The sequence below is a fragment of the Pristis pectinata genome, chromosome 18, assembly GCF_009764475.1.
Source record: "Pristis pectinata isolate sPriPec2 chromosome 18, sPriPec2.1.pri, whole genome shotgun sequence".
Taxonomy (NCBI): Eukaryota; Metazoa; Chordata; class Chondrichthyes; order Rhinopristiformes; family Pristidae; genus Pristis; species Pristis pectinata.
This window is the reverse complement of record NC_067422.1, coordinates 18,307,420-18,327,124: the sequence shown is the minus strand read 5'-3', so window position 1 is coordinate 18,327,124 and position 19,705 is coordinate 18,307,420. Positions and strand designations below refer to the sequence as shown.

The 19,705-nt window shown below is 39.6% G+C and overlaps 1 protein-coding gene across 1 annotated transcript in view; it reads right to left on the bottom strand.

Moving 5' to 3' along the window:
- sdk2b (sidekick cell adhesion molecule 2b) overlaps positions 1 to 19,705 on the bottom strand; it is a 699,987-nt gene that overhangs the window by 186,079 nt on the left and 494,203 nt on the right. Inside the window, 7 exon segments of the mRNA XM_052032768.1 lie at positions 472 to 709; positions 3,217 to 3,367; positions 6,685 to 6,794; positions 9,336 to 9,457; positions 10,476 to 10,667; positions 12,904 to 13,002; positions 14,564 to 14,759. Of these exon segments, the coding sequence (XP_051888728.1) occupies positions 472 to 709; positions 3,217 to 3,367; positions 6,685 to 6,794; positions 9,336 to 9,457; positions 10,476 to 10,667; positions 12,904 to 13,002; positions 14,564 to 14,759 (1,108 nt within the window).

Below are 19,705 nucleotides of genomic sequence, written 5' to 3'. Positions count from 1 at the left end.
GAACATATGAAAATAGGAGCAGGAGTAGGCCACTTGGCCCCTCAAGTCCATCTCACCATTCAATATGGCCATTGCCCATTTGTACCAGGCCCAATCTCCTCTTCTGTGCCAGTTCCCCATCGCTCTCAGTTCCTTGATCTTCCAAAAATGTACTTGCTTCCACTTTAAATACTCCCAATGATCTGGCCTTTGTCACCTCAGTGTACAGAATTCAATAAAACAGTGAACACTGGAATTAGACCTCAGAGAGATTTGAATTAACAATCTCTAGTTTATAAGATCAGTGTTTTAAACCACTGTGCTATGTGACCACAAGCTGCCCAGATTCACTCGTACCTGACAAGATTCTTACCTTGAAAGCTTCTCGTCTACATAGCTAAGCTCACAAGTACATACTGCATTACCTCAATGGGGCATTGGAGAGATGGCCATGGGAATTGATACAATGCTCCTTGTTATGCACAAGCTTACCAGATTCTCTCGTACGACCCTTGACCTCTTGACTCCATGGTCCAGAGCCTATGGCATTGAATGCTTGCACTTGCACTCTGTATTCAGTCCACTCCTCTAGATCCTCGATTGTGAATTCCCGCTCGATTCGGTCATGGATAATGTGTGTGAGTGTGGATCCATTTCCATCCGATTTCCCATATTTTATTTTGTATCCAACTGATTCCTGATTACCATTATACTCGGATTCAGGCAATGGCTGGGAAAAAAATAGCAAAGCACTCTGACTGCATCTTCTTTACCCTTTCATTTTAATTGGTCATTTTGCATACGCTTAACTTAACCAAACTAAACTAATTGAGCTTTTTCACAGACCTTTAACCAAATGAACTGCAGCCTTTGTTTTGATGCCCTTAGTATTAATTATAGTAAAAGTTCAGACTCATATTTCCCAATTTTTTCCCCACTATGTTAAAAAAATCTGCCATAGAGATTGGAAATTGAGCAAATTTAAAGACATCAGGTGTAAATTATCACATTAGTTTAATTGACACTGTCAGCATTATTTTTCAACTAATTATACCTGGATTTGTACACAACCACATTCAGCATACAATAAATGGTAAGAATCCTTGGCATTTTCCAGATTGGTGACATACCTTATCCATTTGTTTTTTCTTGTTGATTAAATTAACATTTTGTGGAATGCTATAATCTTACTTCCAGTTTACAAATGTAGTGTTCAGAAAATTAAAGCTGCAGAAAGCTCAGTATGTTAAAAGTTTCAAAATGAAGGTTTAAAACCTTCTAAACCAGTAGTGAATGGAAGGGCATGACAGATTTCCATTAATCCACACAAGAAGTAACTTTGATCTTGATTACAACAGAGTCAGAAAACTGGTGACATGGTCACAGTTATTTTAGTTCCACTACTAAAACCATTTATTTTTTTGTGTGGTGAAACCACTCTGTGGCACAAATAGTGCCATTTGACCAATAGTCAGAAGAAGCCCCAAATGTTCACAGCCAGCTTATTGTAATACCTATCCTTGCTGGTGATGCCAAATAGATACCCAGGTACACAACCTAGCATGATCACACAGAGTGCAGATCTGTATAGCTCTCTTAACCAGGGGTGGGAGAAAATGTTAACTGAAAAAAATAATTGGCCAATGAGAGCACATATATCATTGGCACTCAGCCAATGAGAGTACAGTACATAATTTGATCCTTGGCCAATGACAGCACAATGATCTGTTGGCCAAGGATCAAATTATACAAAATGCAATGATCTGTTTTGTGAAAGGATATTACAATCTAGGCTATTTTAATTAGAGGGTGTACAGGAGGAAGAAGTTTTACCCTTCAATCAGCACTTCACAACACTTCTCATTAGTTTTGGTCTGCACAATAAATCTGTGTCAAGAACAATAAAAAATTACAACAGAAGCCAATGCTGCTTGCCCTGCTGAGTTCCTCCAGCATTTTGTGTGTGTTGCTCCAGATTCCAGCATCTGTAGAATCTCTTGTGTCTTACAAAATTTTCAGTACTGATCGAAGTGCCTCCCATTAACCTAAGTGATGTTATCAGTGCTTAGAGAAAGGGGGACAGGTTGCAAGATAGTGATTTCTATGAAGAACTTATTAAGCATAAAGGGTGACAACCAGGAAAATGTGGGGTGAAAAGAAAGGGCTGAAGATAATCAAAACACTCAAAGATACAAGCTATTTGTATTGAACTGGTAATTGTTGCTCAACCAATGAGAATGCAGTAAGAAATGTTTTTGTTTTACTCGTGCTTCACTTGTTGCAGTTTTGTGAAAGGACTCCTCTTGTGACATTTGAACCCATAATATTTGTGAAAAAGTCAGAAAATTATTATGTGGGTAATGTGTTAGAAGTGTTGAAAAAGAGCATTACTTTGTGTGTCCAGAGTTGGAACAACAACATGTTCATATGCAGACTGACAAAACTGAAATAATAGACTCCCGTTGAAGGAGATCTGGAATTTTGATAAAAGGCGTCACAAAGACTGAAGAGGTGTGGAGCTACTTTCTGAGAATGACCCGGAGCGGTAGTGGAGGTCCCAAGTGAAAAAATTGGTGTTTAACACCATCTCTTGCTGCAAAGAAATGTTCCATGAGAGGAAGAGGCAAGCAAGACTGTTAAAGCCTGGATCTCTTCTTCAAAAAGGAAGAGTCACAATAAGGCCCATCTTCCCAGTAGGATGAGCCACAGCTTGACTTATCCCCAAGCTGTAGCCTCTTCTGCTTTATTTCCTACTGCTGCTCTGTTGTGTTCACGAGGTCATTTTTGTCAGCCTAGTTTGTATTCCTGATTGTCTCATTGCATGTTCACTGCTTAATAAATAATGCTGTAATATCTTATGTTTATCCTGAATGAAGCTCTCATTTATCACTTATAGGTAGAAAATAATGCTGCCAGTAATGCATCTCCATGGCATAATGACCCATTAAGAGCTGCATCAATCAGCACTCTTGTTCCCTGAAATGCTTTCTGAATGCTAAGTGAGGTACCAGTGTACTTGCACCAAAGGTAGACAGGCTTGTGCAAGTTTCTCCCTCTCCATCAAAGGAAAAAGGAGGTTGAGGCAGATGGTGGGGCGTGGGGGTACAATCACTGAAATAAGTTTCATGTAATTCTGCAATATACAAATTCATAGATTTTACAAACACTTAAACATGATAAAGGTAAAAGTTATATCGATGGTTAATCCTGAAATGATTGCCCTCATCTGTTACATACCACCCAACGGAGCCAGAGACTTGTCTCACTTGCTGTGCGCAGGGTCACATTGGCAGGAGCCATGTCAGGCGGTGCCTGGAGGGTTTGAATTTTGCGTGATAACTGACTTGGCGGACTTGTTCCAACAATGTTGACCTGGCGCATGCGAAATCTGTAGAAACACAAAGCTGAAACTGAATGGAAGGCCCCTCTGAATTATTTCAGATATTCAGAGACCTTAATGACAAATTCCATGTGAAATAATTTCAGTGAAGATTAAAATCAGTTTATTTTTATAATAGATGCCCATTTTAAAGTGCCAGCTTTATGTCTAGATGGCATTTTGGTAATTTTCTACAGTGTACTATCTTTGTCCTGGGCACTCTGTGGCTTCAGCAGCTCTGAAATCAGGTTTCTGCCACATTTTTCTGACATTTTCTTCAATTCCATTTTAGTTAATTTGATTTTTAGCCTTTTGTTATTTATCTTTCCCATCTATTCATTGTTTTCTTAAACCATTTGTACACTTTCTGTTCTTTAACTGCCTTTTTATCATCTGACTCAAACATTTGAGAAAAACTTGCAAGGCCAAGGACCCAGTAATGAGTGAAGATCAACACTCCAGGTATCTTAGAGAACCAAAGGACTGCAGATGCTGGAATCTGGATGAAAAACACTATCATGCTGGAGGAACTCAGCAGGCCAGGCAGCATTCACAGCATTTTTCTGTCCACCTATCACTGCTCTGCTTTTCCTTCCTATATACCGGGCTTCCCCTTTTCCTATCTTCAGTCCTGAAGAAGGGTCCTGACCCAAAATGTTGACCGCCTGCTTTTCTCCACAGATGCTGCCTGGCCTGCTGAGTTCCTCCAGCATCATAGTCTTTTTCATTCTAGGTATTTTAGCTTCTACTGCTTGTTTTCTTCATTTAACTTAGTCCAATAATGGAAATTGATCACCAGTTTCCACTTGTGACATATCATCCAGACCCAAAAGGTTATTCGTCCCTTTTAGTGAGATGTTCAGTTTTTATATTTTCAGTTTTTAAGGTAATTAGTTCTTTGACCCTGGTCGTAATTATAGGTTAAATTAGCTGAGGGGTGCATGTACCCTGAACCATATGGAACAGTTTAGAATGCCCAATTTTAGAAGACTAAAGTACTGTTTTAATGGTTGCAAATACATTTTTATTGGTACTTAAGAATCTGAACATATGTATTAAGGTTCCTCTAACCTTAGGCAGATTGGCTGCAGAACCTGGTTAGACATGGTGCATAAAATCACAGTGAAAAAGAGCCAATCTCACTGCAGGAAAATCAAGAAGAACTCATGACTTTTTTGTCCAACTAATAAGTAAATGAATAGATCAACATAAACAGACCTTGCACTTATTTTTACTCAGTTTATTCGTGCATTTATCGTGGGTGCATTATCAACACAAGGGTTGTAGCAGTTCATGGAGAAAGCCCTCAGAAGATCCTTTGGGTAACCACAGATGAGCAATAAATGCAACATCAACAACATTCCCCATGCTGAGAGAAAATGACAAAATTAGTTCCTAAATAGTGAGTCATTTTACTGTAATCTAGGTTTCAGTAAAATCCAGAAATTGATCCACTGATGAAGGAACAGAACACAGACGATACAAAGATTGGTGGCGTAGTGGGTAGTGTAGATTGCCAAAGGATACAGCAGGATATAGATTAGTTGCAGATATGAGCGGAGAAGTGGCAGATAGAGTTTAATCCAGCCAAATGTGAGGTGTTGCTCTTCAGAAGATCAAATGGCAAGACCTTTAACAGTGTTGATGTACAGAGGGATCTTTGGGTCCAAGTCCATAGCTCCCTAAAAGTGGCTGCACAGGTTGACAGGGTGGTTAAAAAAAGCATATGGCATGCTTGCTTTTATTAGTCGAGGCAGTGAGTTCAAGAGTCAAGAAGTTATGTTGCAGCTTCTTAAACTCTGGTTCAGCCGCATCTGGAGTATTGCATTCAGTTCTAGTCGCCCCATTACAGGAAGGATGTGAAGGCTTTGGAGAGGGTGCACAAGAGGTTTACCAGGATGCTGCCTGGATTAGAGGGCATGTGCTATAAGGAGTGGTTGGACAAACTTGGGTTATTTTCTCTGGAGCAGCAGAGGCTGAGGGGATACCTGATAGAAGTTTACAAGATTATCAGAGGTATACACAGAGTAGACAGCCAGTATCTTTTTCCTAAGGTCGAAATGTCTAATACTGGAGGTCATGCATTTAAGGTGAGGGTGGGGACGGGGGGGTGTAAGTTCAAAGGGGATGTGTGTGGAGCAAGTATTGTTTTTAACACAGAGAGTGGTGGGTGGCCTGGAATGTGGTGCCAGGGGTGGTAGTGGAGGCAAATATGACAGAAGCATTTAAAAAGCTCTTACATAGGCACATGAATGCGCAGAGAACAGAGAGTGGAGGGATATGGACATTGTGTAGGCAGAAGGAGCAGTAACCATTGACCACCTGCTTTTCTCCATGGATGCTGCCTGGCCTGCTGAGTTCCTCCAGCATCATCGTGTTTTTCATGCAGGCAGAAGGGACTAGTTTAGTTAGGCATTTAATTAGTGGTTTAATCAGTTTGGCGCAACATGCTGGGCTGATGGGCTTATACCTGTGCTGTACTGTTTTATATTCTATGTTCTTTGAAAAGGAATAAATATTCAAGGCAGGATCATAAGTGAAATGAAGGGAACTTGAAAGAAATGTTGCTGTTCCCATTTTCTCGACGTTAAGGGATGCCTGCTTAGGTGGTGTTGAATTAAATTTAATTTCCCAGAAATTCATCCTTGATTGACAATTCAAAATGTACAATGTATTGTGCTGTGCCTCCAAAATTATCTCCATTGATAATGGAGTTTCTGCAGTGCATTCTGCAGATCCTCCCTATTGCAGTCACAGTGTGTCAGCAGTTGATCAAGTCGCTACTAAGTTTAATGGTAGAGTGCCAATCAAATGGATTGTTTTGCCCTTAGTGGGGTCTAGTTTCACAAATGTTGTTATGAATGCATCTTGTTGCAGGTATAAAGTGGTTGAAGGTTCAGGAGATGAGCTACTTACTGCAAATTACTGGCATCTATTCTGCTTTTGCTGTTATTGCATTGAAATGGTTAACCTAGTAAAGTTTTTAGTCAATGTGAACACAATGATGTTGATGATGGAGAATAAGTATGCTGATGAAGGTCATTCGAAGATGACTTGTTCTCTTCTTGCTGTAAATTGTTTTTGCCTTGGGCTTGGACATCATGAATGTCACATCCTCCCAAGCCTGGATGAATTCCAAATGCTGCTGTGGACTGTCACAGGCTGCTTCATTAATGGAGCTTCTGCAGATGAACATTACGAAACCACCTGGCTAGGGTACTGATGAGGGAAAGTGGCAGTGACACCATGGAGGATGAATCAACTGCTTTTGCTTTAAGTTTACATTGCTTTCATAAAGCTGCTGTAATAAAGGCAGTGAATGGTACCTGTAATGTGTGAATGGATTGAGGTTGGGAACTTCCAGTGAGCGAGCATCAGGTTCATTAACCAGCTGATGAACAAGGTGCCACTCTTCATGCTCCCCTATTACACCAATCTAAGGAAGGAAATCAAAGGTCATATCAGTGGACGCTGCCAAACTGTCAAATATTCTGCTGAATTTCACGCTGTTGAAGAAATATGGAACTGATGCTGCTCACAGTAAATGAGATTAAAAAATCTAAAACACATCAAGGAGGTAGAAAATACTGCTAAAAATATTATTAATCAGTTAATCTCTTCTGCAAATCCCTTTTCCTCTAATGGAAGCATTAACCAAATTATAGTTAAGCATAAACTGACAACTGGATTAAAACAGCAGAGAAATCTTGTTGCATTATGTTCTGCAATATCCTTTCCAGTTCTTTTCACCAGAGTATAGAGCAAACCAGAAGCAATAACTGAACCACATCAAACTCTGTGCTGCCTCTGCTCTCCTTTATATAATATTCTTTGTTGGAATAACGACTTCATTACAACTTACATTTCAGTAACGTTCTCACATAGAAAGATTACACTGCATGGAGGGGAAATCAGCTTAATATCAAAAACAAGCTAAAGAAATTTATTATAATGAGGGATTACCAAAAGTTTGCTTGAAGAGGCAGCTGTTGGTTGGAGAGGCAACAAGATTCAAGGAGTGAATTCCAGAATGTGGAAAGCTAAAGACAGTGTCAGTGTTGGTTACAATGCAGACAAAAGACCACAAGCAAAAAAATGGAGCATCTTGGGAAGATTGTGGGTAGAGGGTGAAAGGTAGTCACAGAGAGCAGCAAGGATATGAAAAAGTTTGGTCCAGAAATTTAATGCAAGACACCAAGAATTGAGGCAGTGCACAAAAGGGATGGTGTGAAATAGAATATGGGAAGCAGAGTTTTTGAAGAACAAAAAGTGACAAAGACATGAAAGTGAAATTCTGCAGGCCTAAAATGAGGGAAAAGGCAGGGGATGTTATGGAGTTTAAAACAAGCAGTTATGGCAATTAAGAAGATAGAATGTCACAGTTCAGCTGGGCATTGTTCAACTAGTTTGATGGAGTCCCTGAAAATGACGGTGTCATTCCTAGGCTGTGATAATGGTTCTAAATAAGAAGTCATCTTGGCCACTTCCTTTCCTCCTAGCAAGGTAAATTCAGTTTATCAATAAAGATGTAAAATGCAATGAATCAGTATCTTAAAATAATTATTCATTGGATTATTCCAGGGATCAGTGACATCATAGTGTACTGCGGTTTACCAACTCTAAAATCTACATGGAAAAATCAAATGCAATTACTTACTGAATTGATTCCTAGAAGGCATTCAAACTGAGTGCAGCAAAGATTACAAATAATTACCCCAGAATTACTTTTGCAAGCTTGAGCTACATTCAGTTTATTAATTAGGTAAATGGATTTTAATATTAGGCAACTAGTCTAATTAAGTTGACACTTTGTCCAACAGGTATGTGTCCAACTTCCTGTAAATGCTCCATTGGATACTACACGAAGTGTCCAATGGAGCATTTATTCTTTTGCATTTTAGTTCCCTTCCTGTTAATTAAACTGTCCACAGACTAGGTCTTTTAACTGGGAATTTCAATGAAAACATAAGGCAAAATTGTAGGTCAAGAGACAAAACACAAACACTGCTGGCTCTGCAAATGAATCAAGGCCCACAAAATCGCTTTGGAATAAACAATATTTCTGGATTTATTTAGTGGTTGCAAAGTCAGAAGCATCTTGGGGTGGATCTAGCTGGGAAATGCTGACATTTACCCCACATATTTGGGGCTTTGGCACAGGCAGGAAAGTCATGGAATTTCCTGTCCAGAACCTGCTGATGGTTCCCTGGCTGTGATCTGACATTGGACTCCACAGCAGGACACAAACTTGCTGACTTCTTCAGCACTTAACACTGAGGAATCTACCTGCTGATCCTGTGCCAGGTGAGCTCAGGCCCTGGAACAGCATGCTTACTGGTTTCAACGTACCATGAATTTCTGCAAGGGAGAAGCAAAAACATTTTTTTCAGTTTTTAAACCGATTCTGTTTGCATTGATGATTTTCGTTATTTAAAAAGTGTTTTTCAGATGTTTTTAAGTAGTTGAATTGTTTCTTTTCTGAATTTTTAAAAAGATTCTTTAATTATGTTTGAATGGTTTTCAAACACTTCTGAATTTCAGGGACATTCAGAAGCATTTGAAGTCCTTGACAACCAACAAAGCCTGAGGGTGTGTCTTTACAGGTGCCAAAGTTTTTTTCAGCCATTTTATGCCTGAGGTTTGTTCTGGCCCACCCATGTGATAGCAATATCCTGCTGCCATCCAAGACCTTGCATTGGAGCCAGACCTTACTTAACAGCAAGTCACCACTGAGAGATCACTAAAAGGTAACTACAAAGCTTTCCCCCATGTTAGCAGTGGTTGAGGTCAAAACCAAAGTCTATCTAGTTGGAAAAAAATGACTATTCTTATTGTCTCAAACTGATAGACAGCAACAGTTTCTTAGTGACCCATTGTAGGTATGACAAAACAGGTAATATATTTTCAGCCTTGACTGAACAATTAACCTTTCTCAGTGTTCACCACCCACGACTGTAATTGCTTATGTGCACTCTACCTGAGCTTCCACCAACCATCGTGAAATGGAGGTTTTACCATCATAGCCAGGTCTAAACTGAAGAGTTACTGAACGAGGGCCAATGTTTGAGATGGCTATGTTTGTAGGGGAGCCAGGTAATTCTGTTGGAAGAAGCACAGAAAATGTGGAAATATTTTAACAGGAACTTTATAAAAAGGAATCATAACATAGCAATGCCATTGCATTATAGATTGACTATCATATGCAGAGATTGAACAATATTGTATACTGCCCTCACAGGCTTTCAGATAGTGATCCTCAAATTTGCTTTTATATTTGGAGGAAAATGATTAAAAATGATCAAAGTTCTAGTCTTATTATGCTTCCTGACAGTTATTTAAATAAATGGTGTGAACCGTGGGAGCTACCACTAACTGACTGTGTTAGCTAACACAGAATGGCTGGCTGGTGCTGGAAGTGGGGGAATATTTCAATCAATTGCTTGACACACTAATAATAACCACAAAAAAGAGCAAAACAACATCTTCTAGGTATACGGACAAATGCAGCAAGGGCACCTCATTATTTTATTCCTATCCCCTTGTTGTAAAGGTTAACATTCGTCATCTTAAATACATGCTCCACCCTGAACCTAACTTTCAGTGATTCACATACAACAAACCCAAATCACTTGGCAGATCCACACTTAAGAAACACCCTGTTTTTCTTATCTTTCTAACAATATGAATAATCTCACTTCTCCCTACAGTCTCTGCCAATTTGTCCACCAACTTAACCTGTTCGTATCCCTTTGCAAATTTTGTGCTGCCTTGTGGCTTCAATTGCCACCAACCTTTGTACCACCAGCAAACTCGGTCCCTTCATCTGAACCGTTAATACAAAGAGCTGAAGGCCGAGGATTGACCTTTGCACACCCCAAAGTATCAACATGCCAACTAAGATTGATTTACTTATCTCTACTTTCTGCTTTCTATCCTTTAAAACATCCTCACTTCATTCTAATTCATTATGCCAACACCATGGCCTCTGACTTTTCATTACAATCTTTTATCTGGCTCCTAATCATGTAGCTTTTGAAAGTACACTCCTTCAATTTTTTTTCCTTCAATTAAGGTTCGATATCAATGATTTATCTTCAGAACTGGATTAAATTCATACCTGGAGGAACCCCTGAGGAAATGGTGGATGAGGAGGTCTGGCCCTGACCCTTAGATGTCATGGCTGCTACCTCAATGGTATATGTAGTAAGAGCAGTCAGTCCAGTGACACGGTAGTCCAGCGTCACGTTTGGCAGGTAGTGTGTGACACGCGTGTTTGTGCGATTGTACTCCTCCCAGGATATGCGGTAGCCTAGGCAGAAATAACAGCACAGATACTTATGTTGCTTATTAAAAATGCTTTGTGATGAACTACTAAAAAAGAGATTTGTTCAACTGTCCTGAGGACAGGAATTAAATATACACTGTTTAGTACGGAGGGATTTTGCATAACATTTCCTCTTGTAAGAATAGGAAAAAACGTAGGACACAACATGTCTGTCACAGTGAAGTAATCTCCCTTTACCAAAATAAAAGAATTTCAGCTTCAGCTTTATTCACAAAACATTTTGAAAGAATTGTTTCTCAAGGGCTTTTAGACTTAATCAGATCAGTCTCAATTTGTTTGGAAGAGCAAACTGATATCAAACTTGTTAAAATGAAAACAAGCAGCTTCCAGCAGAATGGCAAAAAAAATCACACAGAGGATTTTACATGTGTGAAAGAGATTGTGAATGCTAAAAAGGATGAAGCATTTGTAGCTACGTCAACCAGAAATGCCAAATAGACCTCCTCCTGAGATCCTCACTATTACAGAAGCTGGTCTCCAGCCCATTTGATTCACTCCAGGTGATGTAAAGAAATGGTCGAGAGCACTGGATACAGCAAAGGTGAAGGGGCCAGACAACATCCCAACTGTAGTGTTGAAGGCCTGCACTCCAGAAGTGCCTGTACCCCTAGCCAAGCGTTCTAGTGCAGTTACAGTGCTGGCACCTACCAGACAATGTGGAAAATTGCCCAGGTATTCCTGTTCATAAAAAGCCAAACAAATCTAAACTGGCTAATGACTGCCCAAGCACTCTACCCTCAATCATCAGCAAAGTGACAGAAGCTACTGTCGACAGGGCTATCAAGCGACACTTACTCCCTCATAACCCACTCACTGATGCCGAGCTTGGACTTCACCAGGATCACTCAGCTTCAGATCTCATGGATCAAACAGCTGGATTCCAGAGATGAGGTGGGAGTGACTGCCTTAACGTCAAAGTGTGGCATCAAAGAGCCCTGGTAAAATTAAAGTTAATGGACATCAAAGGGGAAACTGTTCAATGGTTGGGTTCATACCTCACTCAAAGAAGTATTATCACTCAATTATCACAGCCCTAGGACATCACCACAGGAGTTCCTCAGGGTAGTGTCCTGGGCCCTATCATTTTCAGTTGCTTCATCAATGACCTTCTTTCCATCATAAGTTCTGAAATGCTGATAGTTGTATAATGCTCAATTCCACTTGCCAGTCCTCAGCAAATGAAGCAGCTCATGCCTGCATACAGTAAGAGCTGGACAACATTTTGATAAGTTTTCATCACCATTGACAGGAAGCTCAATTGGACCAGCAATTTAAATACCATGACAAGAGCAGGTCAGTGGCTGGGTACCCTGTGGTCAGTGACACATCTCCTGTCACCCTAAAGCCTTCCCATTGTCTACAAGGCACATGTCTGGAGCATGGTGGACTTCTAGAAAAGCAAGCTCATCTTGAGATAACTCCTGACCACTTATGGTCAGGTATCTGCTTCAAAAACGACGTCAGGTTAGACCTGCTTTCAATTAATATGTCAGGATTTATTTTTAATTATTTCACTTTTTATAAATGTTCGTGTGTTCTTCACCATTTCAAATGTTTCTTATATTTTATAAAAAATACAAGTTTGAAATATTTATCAGTTTTTGACAAAACATTTGACAGCTTTGACAGCTGGCTAAGCCAAGGGTCTGGCTAGCCTGCAATCAGAGCTTTGTCAGTTATTTTGCAGCAGGCTTGTTCTCCTTTCCCCACATGATATGCTGCAGAAGGCTTTGCTATAGCACCCAATCTTGCTGAGATGGACAGGATGGGCCTCCCTCTACAAGTTCCCACCAGATGGACATTAGCTATGATTCAAATTTCTTTATAGAGGTCAACAGTGAATGTGGATGGCTCATCATTAGCCGCAAACTCTAGGCCATGATGCACTATAATAACAAAACGCACAGATCTCATAACTACGATGACTGAAATGACTATTGTACGCAAGTCGAAATACAAATTCAGTGGCTTGTTAGTCTCCTCAAAAAGCAATTATCACAAGGTAGGTTCTTAATTCTTTTTCCACTATTTAATCCAGTTCTTTGTCTAATGCACCACAGAACTATCCCAAAATCCAATTTTCCGCACATACAACAGTGGGAGCAAAAATATCCATTTATATAATAAAAAATAATCCTAGAATATGATTTTACATTATTGATATGAACACACAATATTACCAATCTTCAAAAGGTCTGACCTGTGAGAATTCCATTCTTCTCATGTGGCTCTCTCCAGCTTACTTTCAAAGAAGTGTCCAGGATCTCCGTGAAACTGAGATGTCCGATTGGACCAGGGTCTGAAGAATGAGCAAATTTAGAGGCTGTTAAAGCTGATCCAGCAGGCACCACATGGTGTAACTGCTTTTTACTGCTGGGACCGTTGAAAAATCATGAGGTAGCATTAGCAGACGAAGAGCTACGCATTAACACAGGGGAGGACTGGTGTTGTATCAATTTCTTCTGGCTTGTATTCTACTGCTTTGGCAATGAAGTTTAACTTTCTATTGCTTTTATTTCTACAGGTTAAACTCTGTCTCTATTTGTTGATTGCATGCTCTACTTTTGTTGGCCAGAAATTCATTCAATGGCATTTGGATGGAAAGTACAATACTGAGCTGCTATTCTGTTACATTTAATTTTAGATTATTTGGCGCAAATTTGTTAACCTTGTTCTGTAGTTTCATGGCTATCTCTTCTAATTTTACTGTCTCCTAATTTTGTTTAGCCAACTTGTGTTGCATTTCAGAGTGCAATTGAATGGTAAACATTCAGAAAAGTAGTGATCCAAATATTAAATTTTGGGGTTTTCCCTTTGTTAGTTTTGTGATCTGTGCCTTCAGGTAATTTCTTATCCACACCCAAGGTTTAACCATGAATCACAAAGTTTTGATCTTAATCAATAACCCATGTGAAGTCATGAATGCATTAGGGTTGATCTGAGCCCTCAATTTTACAAATAAGCCAAAGACTCATCAAGAAAAATATCCCCCATTCAAAGCAGTACTGTTTGCTGTTCATTAAATTGCTGTACAGATTATCCTAAAATTTATTGCTGCTAATTGATTTCATTATTTAGATGGAATAGAGGTACATCTAAAGGGTTTGGAATTGGCTCAGTTTGATATGCCACCTTTTTATATGTTGGCATCATATTTACAAAATAGGGTTACTTTTCCTGTTCTCAGTATCTCTCAGAGTGATTATCAGTGTCTCACAAGTATCCTTACTAATGTGAATATTCTGAGATAAGTACCACTTAACTTGGGGATTTATTTGCCTTAAGCTCTTTCACCTTGTCTGTGCCCTCCAGTTAATTGCTAAAGTGGAACTTTTCCACTGGCAATTGTCAATGGGTTACTCTAAACTGGGAATAAACAAAATAACTCAATTTTCAGTCAGCATAGATGTGATGGACTGAATGGCTTTATTCTTTGCCTTAAATTTCTATAATGTTATAATTTAATTGTCAGTGACATTGCACCTGAATCCAATCCTGTCCACATATAAGAATAGGTTTTCTACTGGTGATCTTTTATCACAATTAGGAACAGGAAATCCTATTATTATGGCTGAGTTTGTTTAATCAGCAGTGTGTAAAATCATAGACACAGCACCTGGTGCAGATTCAATTTCTCATTCAGGAAATTCCTAATCTTACTTGCACAACATCACCAGGCAGAGACCAGAAGAACCCAGGAGCCTCTTATGCATAAAACACCAATACATCTTTAACATTTAAGAGTTTAGAACCTCTCTTGCTCAGTTACAAAGTCATCCATTTTCTGTGACCAACAGCCAAAGTAATCATCTGGTATATATTTACACATGAAGGACTCATGATGCTGACAAGATACTTACAATCTTCATGAGTGCGCACAAGTTTGGGTGGACTCCTGGGGCCATCACCTGGAGTAGTGAAGCACAGCACTGAGGTGTAATATTCTGCAAACTTCTTCAAGCCTCGGATGTAACCAACATGGACCATATCCTGGAAATTTGGCCGAACTGTTACCATGGTAAAGTCTTCAATCTGACCAGGTTCCCAAGCCAACAGCTGAAATGATAATAAAGATATCTGAGGAGAGGTAATGGGAAAGGGGACAAGTTTTATAAGGCACTGCAGCAAACCAACTTATTTTCAGCAACCGCAAGCTACTTTCTTGTTGATTTCTTGTTAACAGCAAGGCAAGCGCAATCAATTTCAGTCTTTAACACCCTCCCGCCGCCCCCCCCCCCCCCCGACAGAGGAAGCTACCTGCTTGTGAATTTTACATAAGGGACTTATTTCAATGCTATTATTGCAGAAATAGACATTTTAATGGGAAGCCAATCTTTGTCTTTTTAAGAAGTATCTTTCCTTATTATCAAGCTCTCAAAGGTACACTCATTTATATATTTATGAAATTACTGTACATTTTCAGCACATCAAAGTTTCATGGCAAAACTACTTGGGCTGCAAGCAATGTAGGTCAAATCATTTAGTCTTGGCTTCTAGGGATTAATTACAGCTTGGGAACCTTTTATATAATTGAGATTATAGTGACCTGACATCAAAATCTGCAATAATTTAAGTTTCCTACAGTCATTTTATAAAGCTCTTTGGAACAAAGAATGAACAGATTTTACTGGTTAAAAAAAATCTCTCATGTATTTTGCGGCAATCCTTGGTCAAGACTTCTCCAGAAAAGGTTGCAAGATGACTCTAGCATTTACAGTAAGATGAAACCACAGGGCTGACTGTCCTTGTGGTTTAGACAGTAATTTCAATGTCCAGTACATTTTAACGCAGGGGCTATTTAAGTTACATGGCTTTAGCGTTAATAGTTTGACCCAGATGTAGCAAGAATTTGGGTTTCTGATTTTGTTATAATTGCCCCAGAGTGTTTTCACTTGGCTTTTCCCCAGGACAACTTTATCACAGCAGGGTGCAATTTTTATTTTATCCTCTCATGAGATGTGGGTGTCAACATTTGACATGCATCTCTAATGGTCCTCAAGAAAACTGTGGTGAGTGCCTCTCTTTAGAAAACGGGACTGGAGAAATGGGCTGGGTGTACATTATAGGGGTAAAGGACTATTTTACCTATTTTTCTCTCACCAGTAATGGAATTTCTCATTACATATGGCCTACTGACTGGTGGGTAGCCTAAAGCCTTACTAGAAACAGTTTCATGTAGTTGAGAACAATGACCTAGGAAGCATCCCTCATTCAGTGACAATATCTGCTTAGCAGGAACAGTGGAAAAGTTAACATTTTTCTTCTGATCAGTTTCAGTTCAGAAGCAGTGTGGGATTGTAATACTTGTAAGCTTTTGGTTACCTGAAAATGACAGAATGCAGAGTTTTAAACAGTCACAGTCAATAGTGGTGGTAAGTGATCAATTTACAGGATTCAAAGACATGCATTTATATAGTTAATGCCCTTGAAAGTTCTCTGACATATTTACTTGCAACTGTGGTGAAAGAATTGATGAGCGTAATTAGTATTTGAATAATTTCTTAAACTAGAAGTTAATCAAATGTTCATCTCTGCAACTGGAAAGAAATGCAGCTCATCAGCTCAACACATGTTTCGTTTTGCCTTTAATCAGTGGGGAGTCAGGTCACACTGATGGCCAAGACATTCCAAGGAGAATTTCCACTTTTACCCTATTACTCTTTTGCCATTAGGAAGCGTTTGCTGTGGTTGTTTACAGTCGTCCTCCTCGTTCATTGTAGAGGTTTACAACAGAGAAGGTGGCTTTTGCAGGGCAGAGTGTCTGCATTGACTCTAACCTAGAAAAGATCCAAAACTAATTCTGTTACCCAAGCCTCTTCTCCAAATCCTTGCTTTAAATATCCATGCAATTTTCCTTGAAAAGAGGTAATGATCTTTCTCTGAAACTTTCCTTTTCCAAAAACACTCCATGCTTCAAAACCCAACCATGTAAAAATCATCTTAAGACCACAAGATATAAGAGCAGAATTAGGCCATTCTGCCCATCAAGTCTGCTCCGCCATTCAATCCTGGCTGATTTATTTTCAACCCCATCCTCCTGCCTTCTCCCCATAATCCTCAACCCCCTTAGCAGTCAAGAACCTATTGATCTCTACCTTAAATCCACCTAATCACTTGGCCTCCACAGCCCTCTGTGGCAATGCATTCCACAGATTAACCACCCACTGGCTGAAGAAAGGACATCCCTTTATTCTGAGGCTGTGCCCTTGGCTCCTAGATTCTCCCATAGGAAACATCCTCTCCAAGTCTACTCTATCCAGGCCTTTCAGTATCCAACCTGTCTTCCAACCAGTCTTCCAACCTGTCCCCCATTAATGAATTTAAATTGAGTACTCCTCAACAGCTATTCCCCAATTTGAGAAAGATCTTTCCCTCTTCATTCAATTAAAACTCTTCATAATTTTCAAAGCCACCATAAAATTTCAATTTTGCCCTATGAAAATAATTTCAATATATGACATATCTCCTTGTAACTATAATTACTCATCTCATTCTATCCTAGTGAATCAGTTTTATGTTGCCTTCATTGACTTTATTCTCCTATCCATAATCTGATGCAAAAAAAAATCAAGGGTTTGCCCTCTAACCAATGTTCAATTGACAGACACCATTACTTTTACAGTGTTCTGCTCTGGTATTTACAGAAACTAAAGTTCTTCTGGTGTTTTTACAAATCTGTCGACTTACATCTTCATAGATTGTGGTCCTCAACCAAGGTATGAACCTTGAGCATCCCTGTTCATACACAATCCCTCAGTACCTTTCCATCAAGTATATATTCCCACGAGACCTCATTTTCCTCGCAAAATACATAAACACATTTAGACTTTTCATCCTTGTATTTGTTACACTTGCTTTTTAAATTTTACTAGGTCACTTCCATTATTTTTAAATAGCACACAACTTGCCTTCAATAAATCTTTGCTGGTTGACCTTGATTAACCATTGTGTTTAAAAGCTTACTAATTTTAACTGAAATAATGGAGTTGAAGAATATCTTTGCTGTTGACATTGGACTATTTAGATAAGCTTATCCTATCTGTTCTTGAACAAGGTTACTGCATTGGCTGGTCTGGTACAAGTAACATACTTAAAATGGATTGGAAAAAACTCCCTCTATGACCTTTATTCTGACTCTATCAGCTGCTGAAGGCACATTCCAATAGGGTCTGCTGACTTATCTGCCTTGACTATTCAACACGTTTGTTTATGTTTACAGAGTTTTAGTAAGAACTTAGGCCTAACACCAAGCTTCCATTTGCCACTGATCCCTATGAGGAAAAATATTTAGTTCAGACACTGGTTCTGAGGTTGAATCTCTGGAATTAAACCAAAACAAACAATGCGACTCCTACAGGAATAAAGATGGCAACAGAATCTTAATAAATGTTACACTGCTCCTTACCAAATTTGCTTTGTACTTTGCTTGACAATTGCTTGTAGTCACCGGCTGTACTGCAGGTTGAGATTGGCTACCATGAAATAAACTATTTATTTTCTTCACAACTAATAATGAGCAAATATTCTTGATACTCTGACATCTTCAATAATTCTATTTGGTGGTTTTGTGAGTCAAGTATTGTGGTGAGACAGTTCCGCATCCTTGATTTTTAAGAATGATATCAGGGAGACTAATTGTTTTGCTAGTTCCAAAGGCATTGGATTGAATTCAGAATTTTACAACAGATCCCAGAATTATTAGCAAACAGAAACTGTAGATTTGTCACCCCAAGTCAATGGTAAAATTTGATGTGGGGAGAAAACTAAAAATGCAAAAGTAATTGTTGGACACAGTGAGAGGATGTGCATTGACATGCAGTAGCGCAGGACCCACCTGGAGCATGCAGTGGATATTAGTCGTAGCTGGAGGAAAAGCTACTCTCAACAAGCCATAAGATCAAATGGATAAATTGGACCATGTTTGGAAATGGGTTTGGGGAGACCACAATGCAATGTTAACTCAGTCCTGTTCACACTTACTATAATGACTTCAGCATTCAGCCAGTGCTAACTGAATTGCCTTGTTAATTTGCCAAAAATCAGATGGAACAAAAGAGAGAAAAGGATCCATAGTTTTTGAAAGCTGCTCTGGAGGTCTTAGTGCAGTGGGTGGAGAAGAGGATCTATGCTCTGCCACCTGTTGGAGGGGGAGAAGAATGCTTAGATGCCCTTCAGCTGTGGAGATCAAACCCCAACAACCTTGATGCAGGGCTACTGAAGTTCAAAGATTGCAGATACAGAACTAAATCAGTGAATGCACCTTCAATGCCAAAACCCACCAGATGGACCACTTATCTCACACACAAAACAATGCACTGTATCCTAGCAAACACTCACATACCAATAATCTCTATCAACCAGAATTCATAAGATCCACGGGGCAGCAAACAATCTGCTGGAGGAAGTCAGAGGGTCAAGCAGCGTCTGTGGGGGGGTGGGGGGGGGGTGGGGGGGGGTAGTGGAAAGTAAGTGTCGATGTTTTGGGTTGAAACCTTGCATCAAGACTCAACAGAATTCCTTTCCCCCCACAGATGTTGCTTAACTCACTGAGTCACTCCAGCAGATTGTTTGTTGCTCCAGATTCTAGTACCTGCAGTCTCTTGTGTCTTCATAAGATCTATTGTATCACAATAGAAATCGCACTAGTCTATCTCATAGTTTGCACTCACTGTTTAACCATGACACAGATTTGATGCTCACCAACATACATTCTTCTCTGACAACAAGATGGTGTGCAACTGAAAGCAGCGTTAGTTAACCAGAGGGGACATGAGCAAGTTTCTCTCCAACATGGAGATGACAGTGCTTGCCATCAATGGAACAAGTGTAAGGGAATCTATGTCCAGCAGCAGAGCTCAGACCAAACCTCATCGTCCTTCTTATGTTCCTCTTCACTCTCATCCCAAATTCATCCTCAGGTGGTGTCAGTATTTACCTCTTACTTCCTTACTCAAATTTAGTGAAACACTCTCCTTTCTACCTTCAGAAAGCCTGAGATTGCA